This window comes from Rhipicephalus sanguineus, chromosome 10 (assembly GCF_013339695.2).
Source record: "Rhipicephalus sanguineus isolate Rsan-2018 chromosome 10, BIME_Rsan_1.4, whole genome shotgun sequence".
NCBI classification, from domain to species: Eukaryota; Metazoa; Arthropoda; class Arachnida; order Ixodida; family Ixodidae; genus Rhipicephalus; species Rhipicephalus sanguineus.
The window spans coordinates 71,575,375-71,600,344 of record NC_051185.1 but is presented as its reverse complement, the minus strand read 5'-3'; the positions used below and the strand labels follow the sequence as shown (position 1 = coordinate 71,600,344).

Genomic DNA, 24,970 nt, shown 5'->3' with positions numbered 1-24,970 from the left:
ACGAGTTTTTTTACCCTACACTGATTTTTCTAGCTTTTCCGACTTTGCTGATGCAGTGCCTGGTGATACTGATGATGGGTTGGCTGCTCTCAACCTCCCCTTGTTACGTAATTCACATGGTCTGACGATTGGTGTGATGCTACACTTCTCAGATGTTCTGCGACACCTTCAACAATTGTTAATTGCGTAGGAACAGTTGGTCACAATTCGTACAGTTGTTAAGACGTCAAGAGTGCATATTCGACACAACGCAGTCGGTGACTGGGTGAAAAAAACAGGGTCACTTACCTGGTAACGTTGAGACCCGTAGGTTGCATACTGCGGGCAAGCCGAATGTAGCAGCACGTTGAGAGCCAGGGCGACGAACACAAGTGCCATGCACAGAAGCAGAACTGCCTGCGGCCGCGCCCGACCCATCCGCAGGCGGTACATCTGCGCAGCACAAGTATATAATACGGCTCCTCGTGAGATCGATACACAGCTTAGCATAGACAAGCTTTAGCCAGAGTGCTTCAATCCTACCAGAGGGGCTATTTTGTAAGTGCTCTGTCAAAGAACAGAGGCGGTCCATTCTATCGGGCCACACGCGATTGGTGGAGGTTAGTTTGACGGTCAAGACGTGAGAATAGGCAAGAACTGCCATACAATGGTCTCCGATAGAACGGACACAAAATGGTCTCCGGATGACTTGGACTGGATCGAAATGTAAGCGCTGGGGCTGGAGAATCAAATCATGATTCAATCCAAGTCGTCCGTAGACCGTTTTGTATCCGTTCTATCGATAGAACGGAGCCGAAGACAGTTTTATAACCATTCTTGCTTATTCTCACGTCTTGACTGTCAAACTAGCCTCCACCAATCGCGTGTGGCCCGATAGAACGGACCGCCTCTGTTCTGTGATAGAACGCTTACAAAATAGCCCCCCAGTTGCCAAACTCTGTTCCTAAATACAGACAGGCCCACAGACAAATTTCTGGAGGATAGCAAACATACATGCCACCTGGAAGTGACGATAGAAAATGCACTGCATCACCACAATTGCTGCAGTCTTCGCCATCACTGCACGAGTTGCTGCGGCAAGAATTAAGAGTACTTCCATGAAAGGTCGAAGAGTCCTGTCGCAGTATCATCAGCAAAATGTAAGCTGCAAACGTAATAACACTGCTCTCTTCATCACTGCGGCATCGCTTGCAGGCTTGCGCAACGCAACATACCAAAATGCCATTTATTAGTTTGTTTTTATGTGTACAGGTGGCACTACAATCAGCAGTCCTCCACAATTTTGCCTATGGTGTGTCAGGATTTTCATATGTGGAGCCTATGGGAGGCAACATGGAGTCTATGGAAGCAACATGAAGCCAACATACATGGAGCCTAAGTTCCGCAACTCCTATGGTTTAGGAACTCTGGTTTCAGCCTGTTTTTGTACTCAAGATAATGTGGCTAACAAGGTTGGTTTCGTCTGGAGGCCCAAGAGTTACGACACTCATAGAGGGGCCTTTCAAAACAAAAACACCGGTATATTAACTCATTATGTGAAATAAAGAAAAAAAAAGTTGTTTCAGCTGCATTATCCTAACACTTGCAGGTCGGGCAGCTGTTGCGCATGTGTTGTTGTCTCTTTCTATTGTATGCTGGTTTTTTCTTTTTTTTTTTCTTGCAATCCTTCCTTTTTGAAACAAAATACCTGTCTAACATACCAAGAAAGTCATTCATACTGCTAGAAACGGCTTTTAGGAGGCAATAAAGAACATAGAAATGAAAGATTGGTGGAAACACCACCTCTGAACTTTCCACACCATCTTGTTACGATGTTGCAGGTTTTCACAGTTCCCACTTCAGCTTTGTCTACTCTTTATTGGGAATCTTTGGATCTCTATACTAAAGATTAAACTCTGCAGGTTCCAAATGAGCTACAACGTTCAAATTCCACTTGCAAAACTGACATCTAAGCACTACAGTTCTGCCAGAAACATCACATAATGGAACTCTAAGTTGAACTTTCTCGTATAAGAAATCAGGGACAGTTCACTTACTGCACGCATTGTACACTGAACAGTAGCACTGCTCTAAAATATTGACGTGACATTTTGCTTGGATGTGGCAAGCAAAGAATATATTCCTTTTTTAACGTCGAAGCTTCATACAGGGCTAAAGCTATTCAATGTTTTTTTTTGCTGTTGCCTCACTGTTAGTTCCTTGCACAAACTTTTCAGCAGCCATCTTTGAGTGACTGTCTCTCACATGTACGAAAGAAGGGCAATTGTTTGAGGGTCTTGTTTCTTTGTTGGATACAACTAATGAAACAAACAGACAATTAGGCCGAGGAAACTCGAGGGAACATTATTTTGTTTTTTAACTGTAGTGTAATGATGACGTAAATTGAAAGGAAAGGAATTAAAGCAGATGAAAAAGCACCTTTCCTGTCAATGGGATCCGAACCCACAACCATAGGTCGGCAAACTCACTCATGAGTCGACTCACTCAGACTCACTCGGACTCAGATCGAGCCGTGAGTCTGAGTCTGAGTGAGTCCGCATGAGTAATATTTTGATGAGCTTGAGTCCGAGTGAGTCCGGTTAAGAAAAATCTTAGTGAATCTGAGTCCGAGTGAGTCCGGTAGAAAAAAATATTTGGTGAGTCTCAGTCCGAGTAAGCCCTAAGCGCAAGATATATTTGTTGAGTGAGTCTGAGTGAGCTCCACACTTTTTTGCCGACCTATTGTTCTGTCTACACAGCTTCAGCATTACTATTACCCTTATGTCTCCTCATGTTTATACTCCCGCTGACTCGCACGTACAGTCGCCGACCGTTTATTCGGACTCGGCGGGAACCGCTGAAAAGTCCGAATAATCGGGAGTCCGAAAAAAAGGATTCACCAAAAAAAAAGCACTTTTATTGGCCCAGCAGCCGGAAAAAACTTGTTAGTGCGCGTCTGTACACATGTACGCTTACGCGCGACCAAGTCGGCCTGTATTTCAGCCAATGTTTGGCCACCCCTGCGGGTCGTCAATAGCACCGCAACAGCCTACGCTAAATCCGCATTTGATGGCTGTGGTGTGGGAGGTGCGTCATCACGGCAGTCACTGTCCACATGCGCTGGTTCGAGTAGCTGACGGATGATCTCATCGCCCAACTCGGCGAAAACTCTCAAGCAACTTCCACCTGGCGAATAATCGCCGCTTTTTTTTCGCCATCGTCAGGGCCTTGTAGTTGCCGCGTTTCTTTAGTTCCGACGGCGCACATGGAACGGGCAGCGTCGGAGCAATTTTAGCAGATCAGGCCTCGCACGAGCAGGACACAAAGCTCGGGATGCAGATCAGGCCTAGCCACAGAAACATGAGAACGCAAACCCTCACACGCCAAAAGGAAACGATGTTGGTCTAGTTGATGTTGCAGCGCTTCTGTAATCTTGTCGTACTCTCTTCGTCCGAATTAGGATCCGCGACGTACTCGTACGCGCTGTCATTCGCCTCAAACGCCGCACTGAGCAGATTCCAAGCTTGGCTTGGCTTGGCCTGCTGTTTGGCCGTGGTAGCCGTTCAATGGACACGTGACTGGCTAAAGCCAAAAGACAACCGTTACGTGTAGCCAACAAACATAGCCTTCGAGATCGGTAACTTCTGCGTGGATTTTTGACACTGGCACGACCTCCAGTTATAGCCAGTGCAACATTTCAGTGCTGGCAACCTAGTAAAAATATTGTAAACATTGCTGACAGCTTGTTATGGCGTTCAACGTCGCACTCTATCAGCCAGCCGGAGTCCGAAAAATCGAACGGCGGGCTGTGGGGCGTCCGAATTTTCGGTCGTGAGTTTACATTACTTCAATGGGACAAGTGGCGGTGCTGCGAAGGTGTCCGAATAAACGAGCATGTCCGAATTTTCGGCGTCCGAATAAACGGTCGGCGACTGTACTTCAAAGCACTAGCGTTCATACACCAGCTCTATATTTATTAATCAGAGACGTGAGTTACGTAGAAGAGGGGGAGGGGGGCAGGTTAACATCCCCCCGCAAACTCTTTCACAGGAAGTTCTTGATAAAAATATGTCGTGTGAGTCACCTCTTTTAATAAGAATGTCCTTACTGGATTGCCACCACTCATAACTCATATTTGAAGGCGCGAGATCAAAAGGCGCCAAGTAGAGTGCCAATTATGCGAGATATTGGTGTTAAAGAGCATTGACACCATGGTAGAAAAAGCCAATTATACGCTAACGGACTCATGAGTCGACTCACTCAGACTCAGAGCCGTGAGTCTAAGTCTGAGTGAGTCCGGTTGAGTAATATTTTGGTGAGTTTGAGTCCGAGTGAGTCCGGCTCAGAAAAATTTCAGTGAGTCTGAGTCCGAGTGAGTCCGGCTGAGGAAACTTTTGGTGGGTCTGAGTCCGAGTGAGCTCAAAGGGCAAAATATATTTCATGAGTGAGTCTGAGTGAGCTCCACATTTTTTGCCGACCTATGCCCACAACCTTCGGATTATGTGCCACTCGCTGCCTTGCAGGCTACAAGTGGCACTGGCTAACATTCCCATGCACACGAATACCCTGCAAAGTGGATGAGTGAGCACCCTCCATTGTAGCACAATTGGTAGAGAATGGGACGCATAATTCGAAGGTTGTGGATTCAGATTCCACTGATAGAAAGGTTGCTTTTTTGTCTGCTTGAATTCCTTTCAATTTAGGTTATCTTTACACTACAGTTACAAAACAACAAAATAATTTCCCCTACGCTTTCCTTGGCTTATCTGCTGGTTTCATTGATTGCATCTCTCAAACAGTCAACTACGTTCAGGTATACAGTTGAAACCCGCAATAACGAAATCGGCGGGGCAAGCTCAAAATTTCGCTCTTGCGGGAATTTCGTTGGCGCGAGAATGCGGCAGAAAAGACGTGGAATTTACAAAAAACACGTTTTATTTCCAAAAGTCAGCAAGTTTGCTTTGGCGGGCCTTACCATGCAGCGATGTCATGGCTCTCGATTGGGAATCTGTTTTGCCACGGCACAAAGTTCGCCCCATGCACTGGTCAGTGACGGCGGCATTGTGCTGTCACCAGTACCGTCATCAAGTGCGCCTACAGGCGATCCTTCTTCCGGCTCCGCTGGATGAGCGCAGATCAGCGCCTAATCGTGGACAGCGAGCTGCACGCAACGCCGAATTCTTCGGCGATGTCCTTTTTTTTCCTGCCCTTTTCCACCTCACTGATGATTGCAGCCTTATCTTCCAGTGTGATTAACTTCCGTTTTTTTTGTTGGAGGCGGCATCTTCGCAGGTAGCGAAATCGGACGAAGCAATCGCAACACACAGTTCACGTTACACCAAGCGACCAACCAAACGTTCCAACAATGGCTCCACACACGCGACCATGTGCGCGCAAAGCTGACAAAGCCAAGCACAGAGCCAAGCCAACGAACGAAACTCCATGAAGAATGTGGATTTGGCTACCTAGTCCGCCATAACGAGCAGGTGTTTCGGCAAACCATCATCATCATCATTGTCGCCAGCTTTATCTTTTTTTTTTGTAAGCAATGATGGTGGCTGCTTCTCAAATGCGCTGTAGCGATAGTTTTGCACAATTTAAGTGTAGCATGAATGTATTTCAGCCGTTTTTGAATGTAGGTAATGTTGCGAAAGTAGATTATTTGCGCACTCGTGTTTCGAAAATTTTGTTAATGAGGGACTGCGGTATGAATATCTTTCGTAGTCGCGAGTTACGAAGTGCATTGACTCCTACGGGTGTTCGCCGGTGCTCCGAAAATATTTCGTTGCGGTGAGAATTTCGTTCCCTCGGGATTTCGTTATCGCGGGTTTCGACTGTACAACTAAACTTGCTGGCATGCGAGATTTCCAGCCCACCTGGAGAAAGAGGCACCAGATGCCAATGCGCTGCAAGCCATACGTGGAGCAGGCAACGAGCAGCAACAGCAGGGCCAGTATGAGCGCCGAGTCCAGAATGGAGGCGCCCCATCGCTGCAGCCACACGAGCGTAATGTCCAGCGGATTCGGAAGTTCGGGGTGGTCCAGCAGGTAGCCCATCCGAAAGCCCAGCGAGTGCATCGCTTTGTCCACGCTGCGTGGGAACGCCAGTGTTTGCACTGAGACACGGTCCACCACGTCCAAAGAGATGCCAGACTTGGCTAGAACTTCAGAAAAGTGTGACCACCACCCACAGAATCCTGCCTCCCCTTTGCCTGCGAGACAGTCGTGCTAGCCGGTTTTCGCTCGAACCAAAAGTACTTTTTTTTCCGGATAATGTAAATACTATGCATATTAAAGGAGCCATGACACGGTCGCCCAAAGATTTGTGGTTTTCCACTAAAACTAGAAGTAGAGGGTCTATTATACCTATACAGATTTCAAAAGTGGGCCGTAGAAGAATATTTCAGTGCAAAACAAGCCCAAGAAGTCGCCGACTGTAAACCCCGCCCACCGGCGGTGACCGCCATTTCGCCATGGCGCGTGTGACGTCATGTGCAGCACGGAACGGAGCCGTAGTCTTTTACCAAACTTTCAGCCGCTGCAAATCGTTCAATTTCAGTGCCAAGCTGAAGAAAGCTCAAATATCTCGATATCACGTGCAGCTGACCAGGGAACAATATCGTTCGCCACAATCCAGACGCTTGCACAGCTAGGTGTTGGTTACGTCACGGCTCGCGAGTGCACAAGTGTTGCCCGACTCTCGGGCTGCTCGCGTGTTTGTAAAGATATTCGATTATAAATTAAGTGCTCGACCAAATGCGCTGAAATTTCGCCAGCCTATTTCTGAATGCACAAGGATCAATCCACATAACACAGATTATGATCGAAAATTGGGTGTCATGGTCCCTTTAAGAGTTAAAGGTTCGTCGTTACTACAAAAAACATTACGTTTGGTTGAGTAGCTATGTAAGAATCCCTGGCAAGATTTACTGAGATGTTCAAGTTTCCGTCCTAAAACCTGCGAAACAAACGGATCTCTCTATGGTGATACTAGTTAGCTATCTGAAACTCTCCAGAAGGGCTTGACATCACGAAAATGAGTGAGTGCTATTGGATGGAGCATTTATGCAAATTCTCTGTGGGAGGAACAGCAACAGCGCTCGTGTTGTCAAGTCTTTCTGTGTACAGTGTCTTGTGCGCTGTCTCAATATGAACGCAAACCAACTAGCCCAACTCTCCCTTTTGCTACAGGAACAGCAAGGGCTGCTGGAGGAGCTGACTTTACCAAGTCAGGTGAAAGAAAAACAAAATAACATCCCAGATAGGAACTGATCAAGAACACCATTCTCACTCAATGTCAAATTTTGAGCCATGCAGACAAAAGTTTGGAAACTCTGTAAAGACAAAATTGAATGGCGTGACAGTTATTACTCAGCATGAGAACACATCCATTATGACAATGTTTTCCCTTTTTAACAAGTTCTGTACTCACTTGGAGAGCAGAAGGGATGTCCAAAGCAGCAAGCCCAGCAGAGCAAACACCACTCCTAACACGATCTGTAAAGAAATGCACCACGTGCTGTTCAGACACTGTATATTATGGTGGGTACTGACCACGGTCAAATGAGTGAAACTTCCGTTTAAGTTGAACCACAGTAAAGCATTGAAAGAGTTTAAACATAATCACACTGCTTGTGCAACACCTTCATTAGTCTCCACATTCACAATGCCACCAACCTTGTCAAGGGTGCAGAAAGCAACAAAAGCGCTACTGAAATACCTAAAGTCAACAGATCTATGCGACCGCCGGTAGACTTGACGTGCTCCCCCAAGTGTGCTTCTGATTCTGTCCATCCCTCTCTTTTTATCTGTCTCTCTCTTTGCCCCCTTATCCCTCTCCCCCAATGCAGGGTAGCAAACCGGAGGTGCGTCTGGTTAACCTCCCTGCCTTTACTTACTTCTCTATTGCTTGTTGGTAAAGAGTGCTTGCGAACACTGTCGTGAGGATACTCACCTGCAGAGGCCGAATGAGGAAGCGCAGCCGGTAGGAGCAGCTTCCGCGAAACTCCTCCAGGCGGCGCTGACGCTCGTCCAGGTTGTGTAGCTGCTCCTCGAGGCGGGCCGAGCGCTGCCGATTGGAGCCGCCTCCGTGCCGAGCCAGGGAGTCCAGCTGGGTGCGGAGGGCGCGCCGCCGCTCGCCCACGTCGGCCACCTCCCGGGCGGCGCTGCGCTCACCCAGCACCAGGCGCATGGGCAGCGCAGACATCCCAAAGCCCTGAACCGGGACGTTGGTTAGTTGGCTTCTGAGGTTTAACGTCCTAAGGCTATTAGAGACGCTGTAGTAGAGGGCTCCGGAAAACTTTTACGACCCGAGTTTTTTTAAGGGGGTCACGAACCACTTTTCCATGTAATCATCGAATGACCTCAGTATCGCAGTTTATTGCCTCACGAATCCATTGCTGCAAAAATTTATCGAATCCGTCAAGAACGAGCGGAGTTACAGGAGTTTGTCGCGTGTTCTAAGTGCTTTCTCTTTTCTCTCATCCCAACTAGCATGCTGGAAGCTAAGCAGGAAGGGATGGCATGGGGGAAAGAGGTACGTCAGCATGCATAATGACCCTGAGCACATGTGATAAAACGCAATCGCTCTCTCTAGTTGTGATTCCTGTGCGTGCTAGTATGGCCACTAGGTAATGTTAGCAGACTGTGGGGCACTGTGCCGGCACGTAGCGGTGCCCCATGGCAAGAAATGCCTCTGATTCAAACGCTGCACTTGATTTATGTCGGCTATCAGCCAATAGCATATTACCCGCTGTTCGACGTCAAACAGCGGGCGCTGGCAGCTACGAAACGAGTGAGGACATGCCTCTGTATGAAAAGAGGGCACCCGAGAAAATGGCAACTTCGCACTCCGCTTGTAAGCTCTCCTTGCTGTGCACGAACGCAAGATTTGGTTGAGGCGTTCATAGCAGTGTCTGCCGTCCGCAGGATGTGTTTTCTCACCAAGCCCTAGGGGTGGTTCATGTCCCCTTTAACATGCACTGACATTGCACAGTACACCGGACCCTAGCGTTTCACTTCCATCGAAATGTGACCGCCGTGTCTGGGACTGAAACCGTGTCTTTCGGGCCAGCAGCCAAGCGATGTAATCACTGGGCCACTGACCGCGGAAGCTTGCACCAAGATGCATCTTAACAAGCCCTCGAAAGCGCAATGTGACATCTAAGCATCTCCAGTATGCAACATCATAACTTGCACTACTTACCTCTGCAAAGCCTTGCTTCTTTTTCAGGTTTCTCATGGCACGTTTGCAAAGAGCTGGGCTTGCGATTTGAAAAACCCATGTTTGGTTCTCACGTTGGTGAAGCAGTTTTCTTTACTTCTTTTTTTGCAAGTATTACTGCAACTAAAATTTTTCCTGTGTTTTCAGCGGCCAAGAGAGCCCTAATTGTGTTTAAACATGCGCAGATGACTCTGCCCCATGCGAGAGTGATGCGGTCAAAATAGTCACTACGAAGCAGCCGACCTTACTGTACTAGCACCCCGGTCAAAGAAGCCAACCACTGGCATGACAAACAGCCAAGCCAGCCGTTACTGAAATTACCGTATTTACTCGAATGTAACCCGAGTTTTTTTCATAATCTCTCTGAAGTGATTTGGGGGTCCGCGTTATAATCGAAGCACCTCAAATCGTGCCTTGGCGGTGCCGCCCCACTGGTTCCTTAAAACGGCTACGACAAACCTAGCGATCTTTCAACCTTGTGCTGGCAACATATGCACGCTGGCAACATCGAATCCAATCCAATCCAATCCTATTGTTTGTCGCGACGTGTTTTGCGGGCGATTCATTTCCTTTGTGCTTTCGCGACTTCGGCTCGAGCAAATGGCAGCGCGACGAGTTCAGTACGAAGCCCGCTTTAAAAGAAGTGCAATACTGATGGCTGAGGAAATCGGGAACTCAGCCCCCCAAGTTTGCATAAGGACAACAGGCAACGAGAAGACGTGGCTAACCGTGATGCTAGCCTGCTTGGCGGATGGGCGCAAGTTGCCGCCATACATCATTTTCCGGCACAAAACCATCCCGAAGGAGCTGTTCCCCAGGGATGTGATTGTCCGCTGCCAAGAAAAAGGCTGGATGGACACTCCGCTTATGCTTGACTGGGTCAAGACTGTGTGGTGCTGACGGCCAGGTGCGCTCCTCCACCCCGCCTCTATCCCAGTTCTCGACTCATTTCGCGGTCACCTGACGCCCGAAGTGAAGAAGCTGATGCGGGAAACTCAGACGCAGCTCGCTGTTATTCCCGGAGGTATGACGTCCGTGCTGCAGCCATTAGACGTCTGCCTGAACAAACCATTTAAGGATAGAATGCGGCAGCTGTACGGAGAATGGATGCGAGAAGATCGGGCTTTGACACCTACGGGTAGGATAAAGCGACCTAGCGCCGCGAAAATTGCCGAGTGGGTGTCCGTCGCTTGGTACGGCCTGCCGCACGACATGATAGTTTGCGCGTTTAAAAAGTGCTGTATATCGAACTATATGGATGGCACGGAGGATGACCTCATCTGGGAGGAAGAAAGTGACAAAGAGGGCTTGACCACCGGCGATGATGGCGATGAAAGCAACGGATGAACAAAACTCACTTTATACTTAGAAACTGGGATGTCTTTGCCACTACCATGTGCAGCAAATAAAGGTACTTTTTTCCCCCCGCTTTACTCGCGTTACATTCGTATTTTTTTTTTTTTTTTCGGCACTGAAAAGTCACGCCTCGCGTTACAATCGTGGTCGCGTTACATTCGAGTAAATACGGTAGCATTCTTAGCATACTTGGGATACCCATCTTACTTCCCGGTGTGTGTCGACATCATGTCAATGTCACACTTACTTGTGACAAAAATAAATAAAACAACAGACAATCAGGCCAGGGAAAGTGTAGAGGCCATAAATTGTTGTCGTTAACCGTAGTGTAGTACATAATAACGTAAATTGAAATGAATCAAAGTGGACGAAAAATCACCCTTTCGGTCGGTGGGATCCCAGCAACGGAGAGGGTGATTTTTCGTACACTATGATTAATTTCAAATTGCACTATTATTACTACACTACAGTTAAGACAACAATTAATGGCCCCTACACTTTCCCTCGCTTAGCTGTTTTTTGGATTCATCTAGTTGTGTCTAACTAAGAAACAAGCCCCTCGAAAAAGTTCCCCTTCTTTCGTTCTATTTGTGTCAGCATACACCAAAGAGCTGCCCCAAAATTTTAGCTTAAACAACTTCTGTACATATGTGACAATCAAACAACTTTAATACAGTAAAACCTCGTTAATTCGAAGGCCTCGGGACCGAGAAAAATATCCCAATTAAGCGGGATTCCCAATTATCCGAAACAACGCGAAATCAAAGAAATCAGCCAGAAAACGTGATGTACGGAAGTCACACCTTTATTGTGGCAAGTCAGCCTACTTGGAGAAAAATTCCTCCATGCGTGACTGACGCGTTCGGTAGTTCCCAGCACTGAAAGTCTGATTGCCTGCAGGTTCTGAATGTCGCCGTGAGCTGGGCAATTATCGACGACGAACAAAACGCTGCGCCCTGCGGCCGCAAACTTGCGGTCAAGGTGCCGCACGTATTCTTCAAAGAGTGCAGCCGTCATCCAAGCTTTCTTGTTGTTTTTATAGACAAGGTCATCCTTGGATGGCAGTCGTGCATTTTTGAAACAACGAGGCTTTTCCGTCTTCCCAATAACAAGCAGTGGCAGCTTGTGCTCACCGCACATGCTTGCACCAAACAAAACAGTGATTCTATCTTTGTTCTGTTTCCGCCCCTTAATGTCTGCCTCCTTCAAAGCGAACGTCTTCGTAGGCAACATTTTGTAGAACAGAGCAGCTTCATCAAGGTTGTAAGCATCTGCTGCTTCGTACTTGGCGAGTAGTGGAGCCAAGGTGTGCTGCTTCCAGCCGTCGACAACAGACTGATCCGCGCTGCCACTCTCGCCACAAACAGTCACGAATGTCAGGTTGTTGCGCTCCTTAAATCGGCAAAACCATCCATTGCTGCATTTAAACTCAGAATGTCCAAGTTGCAGTGCCAGCTGGTTGGCCTTCTCACGCAATATGGTCCCATTCACAGGAAGGTGTGCTGCGTTGGCTTTCTGCAGCCAGTCGATCAGAGCTGCTTCAACGTCGGCGTACGTAGGCGGGCGTACTCGTGTACGCTTTGACGAGTGCGTCTTGCTGTAAGCATCGAGAATTTTCTCCTTATTCTTGATGATGTTGCACAGCGTTGACAGAGGCACGTGGTGCTTTTCGGCGAGAGCCGTTTTCGACGCCGTCGACTTGCTGGCCTCTTCAATTAAGCACACCTTTTCGTGCAGGGACAAGCTCTTGTACTTCGGCATCTTCCTTCCAAGCACACCTCAATCAACTAATTCACAGGGAAGACACTCAAGCGGAGACAGGAGACAAATGGAGCAGTCGCACCGAATCGCACAATGCTCGCCAGCCGACATCCAAATGGCACAAAGACTCCACAAAACATTCACTTCGCTAGAGTGGCTAACATCGCTGTTGAGATGATGATGATCATGATCGCAACCGCACGCATCGCCGCCTGGCAATTGCTAAAACATGGCGTCTACGACGTATTTCCGGTAAAAAAAAAACATGGCCTTCGAGATCCGTACATCAAAAAAAAAAAAAAAAAGCATGTTTTAGTTACAGCCTCCGAGATTCGCAACACCCTTTGCATATCTTGGAAGTCGCGGCCAAGTGTGCCAATTAACCGGGAAGTCGCAGACTGGCCGCACCAATTATCCGGTTAAATTTACATGTAAAAATTTGGGACCGCGCAAATAATACAAATTATCCGGGATTCCCAATTAACCGAGTACAAATTACCGAGGTTTTACTGTACGTGCAAGTAACCCTTTGAGTCCTCTTCTGTTAAATACATATTTACAACAGTAGATACGAGCTTATAAACCAAGTCTGCTACGTCCACGAGCATGAAGCTAAACTGAGGAGGCAACCTGATGACGACATAATTCAACAACAAGTATTCAACAACGGCAACAGCGTTGTCAATGAAATATGTAGATAAGATGCTGACAGATGGATACACGAAACTCCGTTTCGAGGTAAGAGATTAACAGTGCAAGTACAATGCAAGACCAAGAAAAACAGTCGTGCAAATGTACACATCCAAATTACAATTGATAATTTATACCATCACTTCCTTTTTTTGTTGACGGGAGTTACTAGCTAGACCGTAAGCCAACATTCCACCAGTCTCTAACAAATAAAAGCTTTCAAATTGAATCCTCGTGTCGGTACTCAAAACCAACCAATGCGCACTAAACACTGCAGCAGTTGCCGAGTGGCTTGCTGAGTGGCTTTCCAGGCCAATACGTGCATGAAAATGTAGCGCAGTGTGAAACATTACTGACCGTGTAGACTATAAGCAGGAACATGCCGACCAGCACAAACAGTGACAGCAGGAACCTGAGGGAGTCCTCACCACCTGCATCATTCAGGAGGAACACAGTACACACCCACTCAGATATCAGTTTGTTAACATTAAGGGGACACCGAAGAGAAACGATGAATGTGTTTAGATTGGTAAATTGTACTCTTAAAAGTCTAATGACACTAGTTTCACCATCAGAAGTTTATTATTAGAAGAGAAAATCAAGGTCAAAGGTTCATCTTTAAATTTCCTGCCGAAAACTTCACGTGTGACATCATGGATTTCAACGTGTATTTTTCGTATTTTGGCGACATTGGCTCAACGAAACTTCCTGAAGCTTGGTACGTTAGGTCTACGGCCCCCTCGGAGGGCTGTCTACTTCATTTTTACCGATTAGGAACTATGCAGGCCACCATGGACGCCGTCAAAATCTACGACGCCATGGCAGTCGGTGCGAGAATTTCGAGGTGGCTTCACCACCCACATTTTCTTTTTTGCGAGTTTCCTTGCTTACCAGGTGCCGTCTCGCAGAAAGCGTTGTGGTTTCGGTATTGTGAAAGAGTAATTTACTAGTACGAGAAAAATCGCTTTTCCCTTTCTTTAGTGTTCCTTTAAATGTGCCAAACTGAAGTTATATGCAATCTCTAATTTAAACACTGCCTATAGAGAAAAAACAAAATTTAGTTGTGAAGTTTAGTGACTCAAAACTGCCCGGCGTGTTATGAGAAATGGCGTAGTAAGAATCGTTTGAATTAATTACGGCGAATAACAGCCTGTTAAAGTGTTACTAAATCTAAATACATAAGATTTCTTTTTTGCCCCCCCTCCCCCTTATTGAAATGTGGTTGCCACAGCTGGGATCCCGTCTTGTGACCTTTCGTTCAGTGGGTTCTGCATGTCACAGCCACTTAGTTAGAGAGAAAATACTGCAGCCTACAGCTCTTAGAACGAATCTGCACACTGAATACTTTTGAATATACACCAGACCATTCTCGTCTCTTAGTTTGGGTCTGCCTGCTATCTTGGTCTGTACGAAACACCTGCGCACTTCAGTTTATCGTGCAGGCAATTCCTGTTTCTTCCAGAAAACTGCCTGAAAAGATGCAGCAGGACTATCTGTCTGCCAGAACCGAAAAACTTTGAGAGAACACTTGAGGGCAGTGCCCACGGTTCAGCCTCGATATAATGAATACATGCGTAACAAATCATCAGACAAAAGTACATAACACACTCAAACTTCATTATAACGAACACGGATATAACGAATTATCGGTTATAGCAAGGTAAATGAAGAATAGTCTTGTTATAGCTACAGTGTTACAAATAAACATTTATAACGAATTTTTGGATATAAAGAAGTTATTTTCGTGGGAGATGTGACTTTGTTATAATGGGGTTTGAGTGTAGGCTTGCCATTATTAGTGCTACAAACATGCACTTATAATGACTTTTTGGATGACAACATTATTTTTATGTTAGATGTGACTTCCTTTTATTATAATGTTTGGCTGTATTTTTATGCAAATGAGTTTTCAAGATTTTTTGCAGAATAACACACTGGCATGCATAACTTTTATTTTTTCAGTCACTGGATTTGACTGGGTAAAACTGTTACGTTATCTACGTTACATTATGTTATCGACGTGCTACATTATGATATGTGTTACCAATTACAAAAAAACACGTGTCTACGTATTGGCATATTTTATAATGTTACAGATGGTACTAACCAAGTTTTCCGTGCAATACAAAAATAGCTGTGCACATTCTGCAACTTACGCTGGAACACAATTTCATTCACGTTCCATAAATGAACGAGCATTTTTTCTGCACACGATTGGTCGAGGTTGGCATGTACATCCCCCTTTCACGAAGTTTACATGAACTTCGACTAATCGCATGCAGTGAACATGTTTGTTAATTTCTAGAACGTGTACATGATCACACCCCTAGTATGTACGATGACAGCTGCGTAGAGAGCCGAAGTGTTTCACACATGGATAAAATTTTTGACGGCTGAGATTGCCGCTATTGTTGTACTGCGAGTATTCTTTGTTTTGTCAGGCACAAGTTCACTCTATAGACGATATGTTCCCTAATCTTCACTTCAGATTGTGCCTATATATTGCCGCGCGTCTTATTTTTCATGAGTTGAAGCTTCACCCACAAAGACTGTGGGCAACGCGCTGCGCAGGCCGCGCCGCGATGTGTAAGAAGCTTCGCGATTGTTTTAGAACGTTCCGTTAAGATTGCGCACCGCACGCAAATGTTCCAGCTTTGTCGAGAGATAACACTGCCACCAGCGATATTGCTGGAAAGTTCGATAGCGCCTGTATAAAAGCCAACACGCTTGAGCATTTGTCAGTTGATCGACGGCCGACGCTCTGTTTGCCACTATCAGTGCATACCGTGTGTATTGCTGTAAATTGACTTTCCGTTTCCCAGCCGCAAGTTCAGCCAAATAAACAGTTTCATCTTGAAAATGCCGACTGCTGTCTTCGTCGACGTCACGACCATGTGACAATATGGTCCTTAATCTGCACTTCAGATTGTGCCTATTCTTCACTGTCAAAACAATGCGACAAGATGCACACGGCATGGCACTACTGCTCCATTTCGGTCTCTGCTGGGATTGTAAAGCCTCACTTCACTCAGACACAGACGGAACACAATCACACAGACACTTACGGCTGGCAGCCAGTTCATCCACCAGGAAACGTATCTTGTCCCACTCCGTGCTGTTGCTCGGGGGAGCCTGCCTCAACGGAATCACGGCCCTGCGCGTCGATGCAGTCACCAAAACTGAATCAACACTTCGGCGACAGCATCTACACTGCTTACGTGACATGTACACATGCCTTGCCTATACAAGAAATCTTGCTACTGCAAAAGGAAGTCCTGGCCGAATCTTAAGAGATTAAGTGCGATTGCAAGAAAAATGTGCCAAGAATGAACCAAACTGAAAAAAAAAATGTACACAAGGATGGCAGTCTCACTCCAACGTTTACTCGGCAAAGAGCTGAACTTCGAGTACTTTTAAGGGAGATAACGCCTGCATTGCAAATCAGTTCTGCGGAAACCCGCAAGGTGGCGGAAGGGTTAAGAAAGGGAAAAGAGACAACCACCCGTTTGTAGCACGAAGCCACAAGGAAATCCATACGGATTTCTCAGAAAGAATGCCTCTTAGTTGCCGAAAAATTCGTCCTGGTCCGGGGATCGAACCCGGGACCAACGCCTATCCGGGGCGGTCGCTCTACCAATTGATAGAGCGACCGCCCCGGATAGGCGTTGGTCCCGGGTTCGATCCCCGGACCAGGACGAATTTTTCGGCAACTATGAGGCATTCTTTCTGAGAAATCCGTATGGATTTCCTTGTGGCTTCGTGCTACAAACGGGTGGTTGTCTCTTTTCCCTTTCTTAACGCCTGCATTGAAACGTCACTAACATGCTCTTGGTTTACGAACTCTTAATCGAGAAAAGTAACATCACTCTCACTGTATTCTTCTTTCTACTGCGCGAATATGATACGCTCACCTCTTCATGATGATGTTTGCGCTCGAGATGTTTGTGCTCGAACATGAGTGCGGACACTGCTTTGGACACTATACAGCCTTTTAAAGGGGTCCTGAACAAGTTTTCCCAGTACTAATCATCGAATGACCTCTATGTCAAAGCTTAGTGCCTCATAGCTTGACTGCCACAAAAATTCCTCGAATTTTCAAGAGTTAGTGCAGTTACAGGGATTTGTTGCATACTTTACATGCTTTGTCTCTTCTCTCTTCACGACGAGTGCACTAGAAGCTGCACATGGAGGGATGGCAGAGGGGAAAGAATTTATGTCAGTGCATGTCATGACCTTGAGTGTGCATCATGAAACATGACTGCTCTCTCCCCTTGCGATTCCTGTGCGTGAGTGTGGCTATACTATGTACCTCAAACCTCGATATAACGAACTCGGATACAGTCGATGTCCGATTTCCTGGACCCTCAAGGGACCGCGAAAACGTCTGGAAAAATGAATGCACGTGAAAACGCACCTTTTTGGTAGGTATTTTTCGCTGACGGAGAGGGTCACGGCCGGAGTACAAGATTCCCATTGCAATTCAGCCAATGCATCATTTAGGTGGCTCTGAAAAGAGCCGTTTATAAAAAAAAATAAGACGTGGCCGGCACTAAAGAAGTCGCTTATTTTCTTTTGCACGGTCCGCTTGCCCGCGATCATGTCTGCCTCAATTTCAGTCAACGTCATGTTGCCGCTGTACACCAATGACAGTGTCATCAGTGCTCGCGTCAACTCCGAGCTCGTTGGCTGTGTAGGAGGAGCTGGCTCTTCATTCTCGGTGCCGGATTTGTCGGAATCCTCCGTAACTTGACGAACGATTTCGTCATCGGTCAACTCCGCACATAACTCGAGGTCTTTGTCAGCGTCGGCGAAGCCCTCAAAGGTTATCCCGGCTGGAATCGACACGCCGGCAGCGCGCAGATCGTCGAAGGCAACATCCGCGGATGGCAGTTCGTCACACGCGCTGTCCACTTGGGGCGAGACGGCCGTCTCGGCGTCGAGTGTGAAGCCCGCGTGGCGAAAACAGTTCCGCAGAGTCTCTTGCGTAACCGCCTTCCACGATTCCGCTAGCATGCCGACGGCAGACCTGAGGTCAACAGCGTAGCTTTTCCCGCTGTCGGAGCAGAGCACCATGCGGCTGAGCACGCGTGATTTGTAATGATGCTTCAAGTTACGAATCACGCCTTGGTCCATCGGCTGCAGGATTGCTGTGGTGTTCGGCGGCAGAAATTCAATCTGTACAGCCTTTAGGTCCTTGATGTGGCCATGCGCAGTTATCCACAAACAGCAGAACTCTTCCATTTTGCTGCTCGAACCTTCTGTCCAGCTTGCGCACGTACGCTTCGAATAGCTGCTGCGTTACCCACGCCTTCTTGTTAGCTTCATAGAGAACAGGCAGAGTTACTGCCCCCTTGAAACATCTTGGATGCTTCGGCTTGCCTATTACTAGTAACGGAAGCTTCTCGCTGCCTGACATGTTGCTGCCAACGAGGACAGTGAGCCACTCCTTGCTGTGCTTGCCGTCATGGCAGGGGTCACCAGCAAATGCAAGCGTTTTCTCTGGTAGCAGCTTGTAAAACAGTCCAGTTTCGTCGCAGTTGAAAATATCATTAAGTGGAAACTGCTGAAGCAAGGACTGCAGCTTTCCATCCTGATATTCGGCGACAAGGGAATCGTCCACGGCGCCGCTTTCTCCGCACATCTTCTTGAACTTCAAGTCATTGCGGCTCTTGAAATTGCAAAGCCATCTATCGCTGAACTTGAAGTCCTTCACGTTCATCTGAAGCGCGAAAACCTCCGCCTTCTGCTTCAGGATGTCGCCTGACACCGGGATTTTCTTAGCGATCATGGCACTGAGCCACACGAAGAGCGCTTCCTCGAGCTGTGGGTAAACACCCTGACTTGCATTCTTCTTTCCAACCCTGGTTGATTTGGCAGCCACTTCCAAGATCTTCGCCTTGTTTTTGATGAAGTCCGAAACAGTTTGCTTCGAAATTCCGAACTCCCTCCCCACCTCTGTCTGCAACCGACCGCTTTGGACTTGTTCAATGATGGCAGCTTTCTTCTCCATCGTGAGCCCACGAGGGGGCTTTGTGCGCTTCGAAGGCGCGGACGAAGACGAAGGAGCAGTCGGTGCCATTGCTGTAAACGGTGAATCCGCTCGACGAAAAGCGCAGCACGAAACAGCTAGGAACTCGGTGGATGCTGAAGGTCGGGAAACGTGATCACTGAAGGTAGCGCGCAGCAGCAAACGATCAACCGCAGACACGACCGCAGAGCTGGCAGAGCTGACAAAACAAAACGTGAACGAACACAGTGAGGTTTGGCTTGGCTAAGCTACGGCTGGCAACGGATTGACACGTGCGGTTTCGAGGTTACGGCAGCCGCGGCGCGGTGCGGCGGTGCTGCTGGCCACACCTGCGATGCGAGTATGGTGGGTTCGAGGATATGAAAACAACCAAAATGGCGGTGTTGGTGGTGATTTTGGGTCGGCGGTTAACAGTAAAAAGTCCGGGAAATCGGATGGCGAAGGCTATAAGCGTCCGGAATTTCAGACTTTTTAATACATTGACTCTATGGGGAACTTGACGGTGCCACAGATGAGTCCGGGAAATCAGGCATGTCCGGAATTTCGGCCGTCCGGGAAATCGGACGTCGACTGTATAACGAATTATCGATTATAACGAAGTAAATGAAGAATAGTCTTGTCATAGATACAGTGTTACAAATAAACGTTTATAACAAATTTTCGGATATAACGAAGCTATTTTCGTGGTAGATGTGACTGTTATAATGAGGTTTGAGTGTAATGTTAGCAGACCATGCAGCACGGCGCCAGCACACTGTGGCAAGATGCGCACCTGACTCATACGTTACTCTTAATCTATGTTGGCCATTGGCCAATAGCATGCTATCTGTTGTTCAATGTCAAACAGCAGGCGCTGCCAGCTCCGAATAAGAGTGAACCCATGTCTCTGTATGAAAAGAGGGCATTCGAGAAAATGGCAACTTCGTACTCCACTTCAAAACTCTCCTTGCCGTGCACGACTGCAAGATTTGGCTGAGCTGGGGAGCTATTCTTGATGTGGTCACTCAGTGGACATGTCCATTTCGGCGAAGTGCATTCACTTACTCGAAAAAGCAGCGAGCCGTGACGTCACCGTGCTCTTGACCATGCTGACGTGGTCACCCACCAGCACATTCCCAGTATAAGAAGAAAGAAAGTGGATGAAATGTACAGTGACACGACATGTAAACAAACTTGACAAGTTTGAACTTGCATATGGACGTGTCCAGATGTTTGAGAACGATACAGGGAAGGTGTACCAACCTTCACAGATGGGTGGCCGCATTAAACCAAATTTGAGGGCTAACGTGATCAGAGTTTGTGCATGGCCTCCGAGATGTGCGGCCAAATGCGGATCTCTGGGGGCTGCATTCGTTGCGTTGAAGTGCATACCATCGCTCTCATTTGCGTCAAGAGTTGCGAAAGCTCCGTGATGTCAAAATGACATTGCGGAAGAAGAATCTGAAAAAGGGGGCGCGCTGCTCGCCGAACTCCAGCCAATCAGCGGCGGCCAAAATGGATAGTCCACTAGGTGGACACACTCCTGTTCATAGCAGGGTCTGCTTTCCGCAGTATGTGTTTTCTCACCGAGCCTAAGAGCTGGTTCATGACCCCTTTAAGCTTCGCAGTGCAGTCAACATGCCTGGTAAGCCCGTGTAAGGCACACAGCCACTGAACTTACACAGACATCTATTTAGTACCTTACAAAATGTCACTCAAAGTTACACAGTGTGGTGTAGCTAGCTCCTCCCCGATTACCATGAAACAAACACAATTCCCTGGTAAGGAAATTGTGTGCCTTACACGAATATGGCACCCTACCAGGGAATCATGTTCATGTAAGGCGTCCATGGTAAGAAATACCGAAGAAAAAAATTGGAAAATGCCATCAGGGTTGTGCTCTACGCCAGTATAGTGCTCTCCCATTTTCCTTACAAACTGGCTTTAAATGTATGTATCTGATACAGTTGGTCTGAATTTAACTTTTCCGTAATAATAGCTCTAGTTACAACATGCACTTGTACACTCGAACCTCACTATAACAAAGTCACATCTGCCACGAAAATAACTTCGTTATATCCGAAAATTCGTTATAAACGTTTATTTGTAACACTGTTTCTGTGAGAAGACTATTCTTCATTTACTTCGCTATAACCGATAATTCCTTATATCCGAGTTCGTTATATCGAGGTTTGAGTGTATGTTTGAATTTGTTAAAACATGTGACAGCTCCCAAGACCCACTGCTTTGAATTTGCCCATTGTCCTGCCCTTTGGGAGCTCTTATTTATACCAGTGCTTACAATATTGCACACAACATTGTGACAATGGCGAGATTACACAAAAAGTAGTACACTAGATTAAAGCACACTGCAATAGGTCTCTGCACTTCACAACTACTATGACCTCTTTTAGATGACCTCTATGCAGATATTTGCCTCTACAATGTAGGCTTTGTGGTACAGTCCAGGGTTTGACGGAACACCGTCTGGCGAGGGGCACACGTTTCTTGCAAATAAACAACCACTCGCCAAAGTTGCAACGAATGTATTTTTTTTGTTGCAACTTTGGCGAGTGTTTGCTTATTTGCAAGAAAGGCTTTGTGGTATGATCTGTGAACAGGTGAACAGCTAAAAAGAACATATGCGGAAGAAGGGACCTGAGGTGAGCTTGCTGGCGCATAATACTTTAGTTCTTCAAAACTGTGAGATTAAAATGAGACCAAGTCAGATAAGCACGAACTCGTACTAACAAAGGGATGTACTTTAGAAATCATTGGTGTAGCCAGGGGCGTGGGGTTAGGGGTGTCAACTCCCCACCCCCCCACAACCTGAAATATTTCAATTTTGCATGTGTATATATACATGCACACATACACACAACGTATGAACATGCATGAAGGTTGGTTAAACCCCCTCCTACCTCCTCTCGCAAAAATAATTTCCAGCTGGAAATAACACATGAATCTACATACAAAACCAGATCCTTTTTTTAGCAGGTTGACCAAAGGCACACTGAAGCATGTCCTGCCTTTCTGGCAGATGTGTAAGCCTAGAGAATTTCTCTCGATTCTGAGAGTCCTTGAATGTACTGTGAATACTTCCCTTGTCAAAGTAACGCGAGCAACCTCATGACACAACCACAAATTTGTCCCATTTTAATTGCAAAGCTTTCGAACTGTCCAGTGAGGGCAACAGCTACTGAAGAAGAAGGTACTCACCCAATAGTGAGCAGCACGCCAGCCACCAACAGGAACAGGACCGTGTACTTCAACGCTGACATAGCCCGCTGCATGAAGACACGTGCAGACAGGTCTTTCACAAGCCACATTAACATCGATGTGACAGTAGAGTGTCTGCATTTCTTAGCCGACCATGGTAATAACATCCGACAGCATTTTCATGCGGCTTGTCCGCCCTTCAACCAAACCAAGCCGGAACCGAACCTGTTTTTGGCACGTAATGCCACCAATGTGTTTAACCTCTTCACTACTGAACAGAGATGTAGGCAAGAAAAAGAGATGCAGTTTGCAAAACCTTACTTCACATGGTTCCACAAGTGGAAAAGAAAAAAATAACAGTGCGACGAAAATTTCACTTTCAAAAGGTAAAAAAAAATTGGGTGTCCACAAAAGGGGATTTTAGCTGCAAATATGACAAAAACTACCGCTGATAAATGCGAGTTCTGACTTGCAGTGCTTCGGATATCCTTAAAATCATTCCTGACCAACTATCATAACTCTTGTTCACAGTACTTTGTATGCAAAAAAATAGTCATTGCAAAACTTTGAGCAGTTAAGCCTAAGCAGCCGCGTGCTCCGCGATCTGCTAACCACCGTTTGTTTTGCTTGCACACTAGCCAATAATGTTGACCACAGCTCCTCACTCGTGGAGTATGCATAAAGGACACTATGGGCAACAGAGGCACAAGTTTTAAATGACACTGAGCAGTTCGCCATAGTGAAATTTCCTTAAAAAGTCATGTCCACAAACATGGACACAGGTAGCAAGGATGGAGAGCCCAAGCTGGCAGTCATCTTATTTTCTTTTTCTATCAACGCATTACGTCAGCAGGAGGGTACCGAAATGGGCTGGCGGGTGCATTATGAAGAAGAACAAGCAGCGTAACATGACGAAGCAAAGACTCTTGACAAAGCACCGCGTCTCTTGTCTTTACTACGTCTCAATGCATGGCTTGTTCCACTTCAAGTAAATGCCAGCATTTACATGTGCACATCGAGACCAGCTTGCCCATCTTTGTACACCTCCTCTGGCAAAGTTACAGTGATACAGCCAAAACTAGTTCCACTGAAATCAAAAAGGATCACAAACTAGCTCAATATATTGGAGCTAATATACAAAATGTGCCTACCTGGAGTTTTATCTAAGAATTTAGCATATTTTGTAAAGTCTTCTGAGAACGTGAAGAGTGGGAATTTACTGATTTGTTTCTCCAAACGCACACAGAATGCGTGAAAGTTTAACTATCATAGATTTTTCCCTCCTTCTGGAACATGCATATTGGACCGGGAGGTCTTATCGGTTCTCGAAACAGCGTGGCAGTCCTCTTTTCCATAACTAACACCACACGTAAAATCCTTCACTGCATGGTAGTTAGTTCTCTGTACCCTTCACCACACAAAAGTAAAACATGTTAGTACGTAACTAACGAGAATGCGGCATAACTGTGCGTTGACCAGTATTACACATGTGTGAACTACACTTAAACCTCATTATAACAGTTGTGTGTGAGAGGAAAAAAACTTCGCTATATCCGAAAATTCGTTATAAGCATACATTCGAACCACTGTAGCTATTACCAAAGCTATTCTTTATTTACTTCGTTATAACCGATAATTCGTTATATCCGAGTTCGTTATATCGAGGTTTGAGTATATTCGAACCACTGTATCTATTACCAAGGATATTTTTATTTTACTTCGTTATAACCGATAATTCGTTATATTGAGGTTTCAGTGTAAATGCTGAGTACTGCCAGCGTGTGCCGCCATTACCAGCCAAAAAAAAATGCGATGCCACTTGAAATGCTGCCTAAAGTACCCACTACAACACATCCTGGCATTGGCCACACCACAACTTGATGGGTACTGGTGCACTAACTGACAATAATAACTTCTGGGATTTTATGTGCCAAAACCATACAATTATAGGGCACATTGTAGTGGGGGACTTCAGATTAATTTCATCCATCTGGTGTTCTTTCTCATGCACCTAAACCTAAGCACACGGGTGTTTTTTTGCATATTGCCACCAATGAAATGCAGCCACCGTGGCCAGGAATCAAACCAAAGCCCTCGAGCTTAGCAGCGCGCCACCTTACGTGCCAAGAAACCATGGTGGGGTACTAACCGATATGCATACAAAGAGCCGCAATGGCATGAACAGTCAGCGAACACACCAGGCTCCATGGAGGCTAGTGGTTCACTGCAACTACGTTTTAATGAGATGCACAGTCATCGCCAATAAGATGACGTGCCTATCTGAACAAAACTTTTGATGTCTGTGGTTCATGTTTACATCTGTGTTTTATCTATGCAGCGGTGAACAACACAAAGAGTAAGTCTGCTTCAAGTGTGACTGTCTCGTTTTCACACCCACCGAGCAGGCTGTCCTGTCGAGGGTGTCGTCCTTCTCCTCAGAGAAGAAGTAGGCAAACGGCAGCACCACGAACGCCAGCAACACCAGCAGTCCGTACAGCACTGCAAGCACAGTACAGAACAACATCCAGACGCAACTATTCAATAACATCAGTCCAAGTGAAACTACCCATAGGTCCCCATGCTTTAGACACCGCAGTGAAAAGTGTGCAGACTTGCTCACTGCCCCGTACACAATTAATAACGAAACTAGCCACATAACATGCTACTTTCACAAACACAATGACAAAGATTTTGTATTAACATACCAAAGCAAGAAACACGTTACAAGAGACTGGA

General features: G+C 46.5%; 1 protein-coding gene across 1 annotated transcript in view; it reads right to left on the bottom strand.

The window, feature by feature from the left end:
* The window catches only part of LOC119372121 (probable lysosomal cobalamin transporter), a 43,707-nt gene that overhangs the window by 11,080 nt on the left and 7,657 nt on the right, over window positions 1-24,970 (bottom strand). Inside the window, exons 3-10 of the mRNA XM_037642584.2 lie at window positions 24,633-24,733; window positions 22,235-22,302; window positions 16,074-16,162; window positions 13,366-13,439; window positions 7,933-8,193; window positions 7,411-7,475; window positions 5,856-6,069; window positions 289-432 (exon numbers count right to left, since the gene is read on the bottom strand). Of these exons, the coding sequence (XP_037498512.1) occupies window positions 289-432; window positions 5,856-6,069; window positions 7,411-7,475; window positions 7,933-8,193; window positions 13,366-13,439; window positions 16,074-16,162; window positions 22,235-22,302; window positions 24,633-24,733 (1,016 nt within the window). The remainder of the gene's footprint in view (window positions 1-288; window positions 433-5,855; window positions 6,070-7,410; window positions 7,476-7,932; window positions 8,194-13,365; window positions 13,440-16,073; window positions 16,163-22,234; window positions 22,303-24,632; window positions 24,734-24,970) is intronic.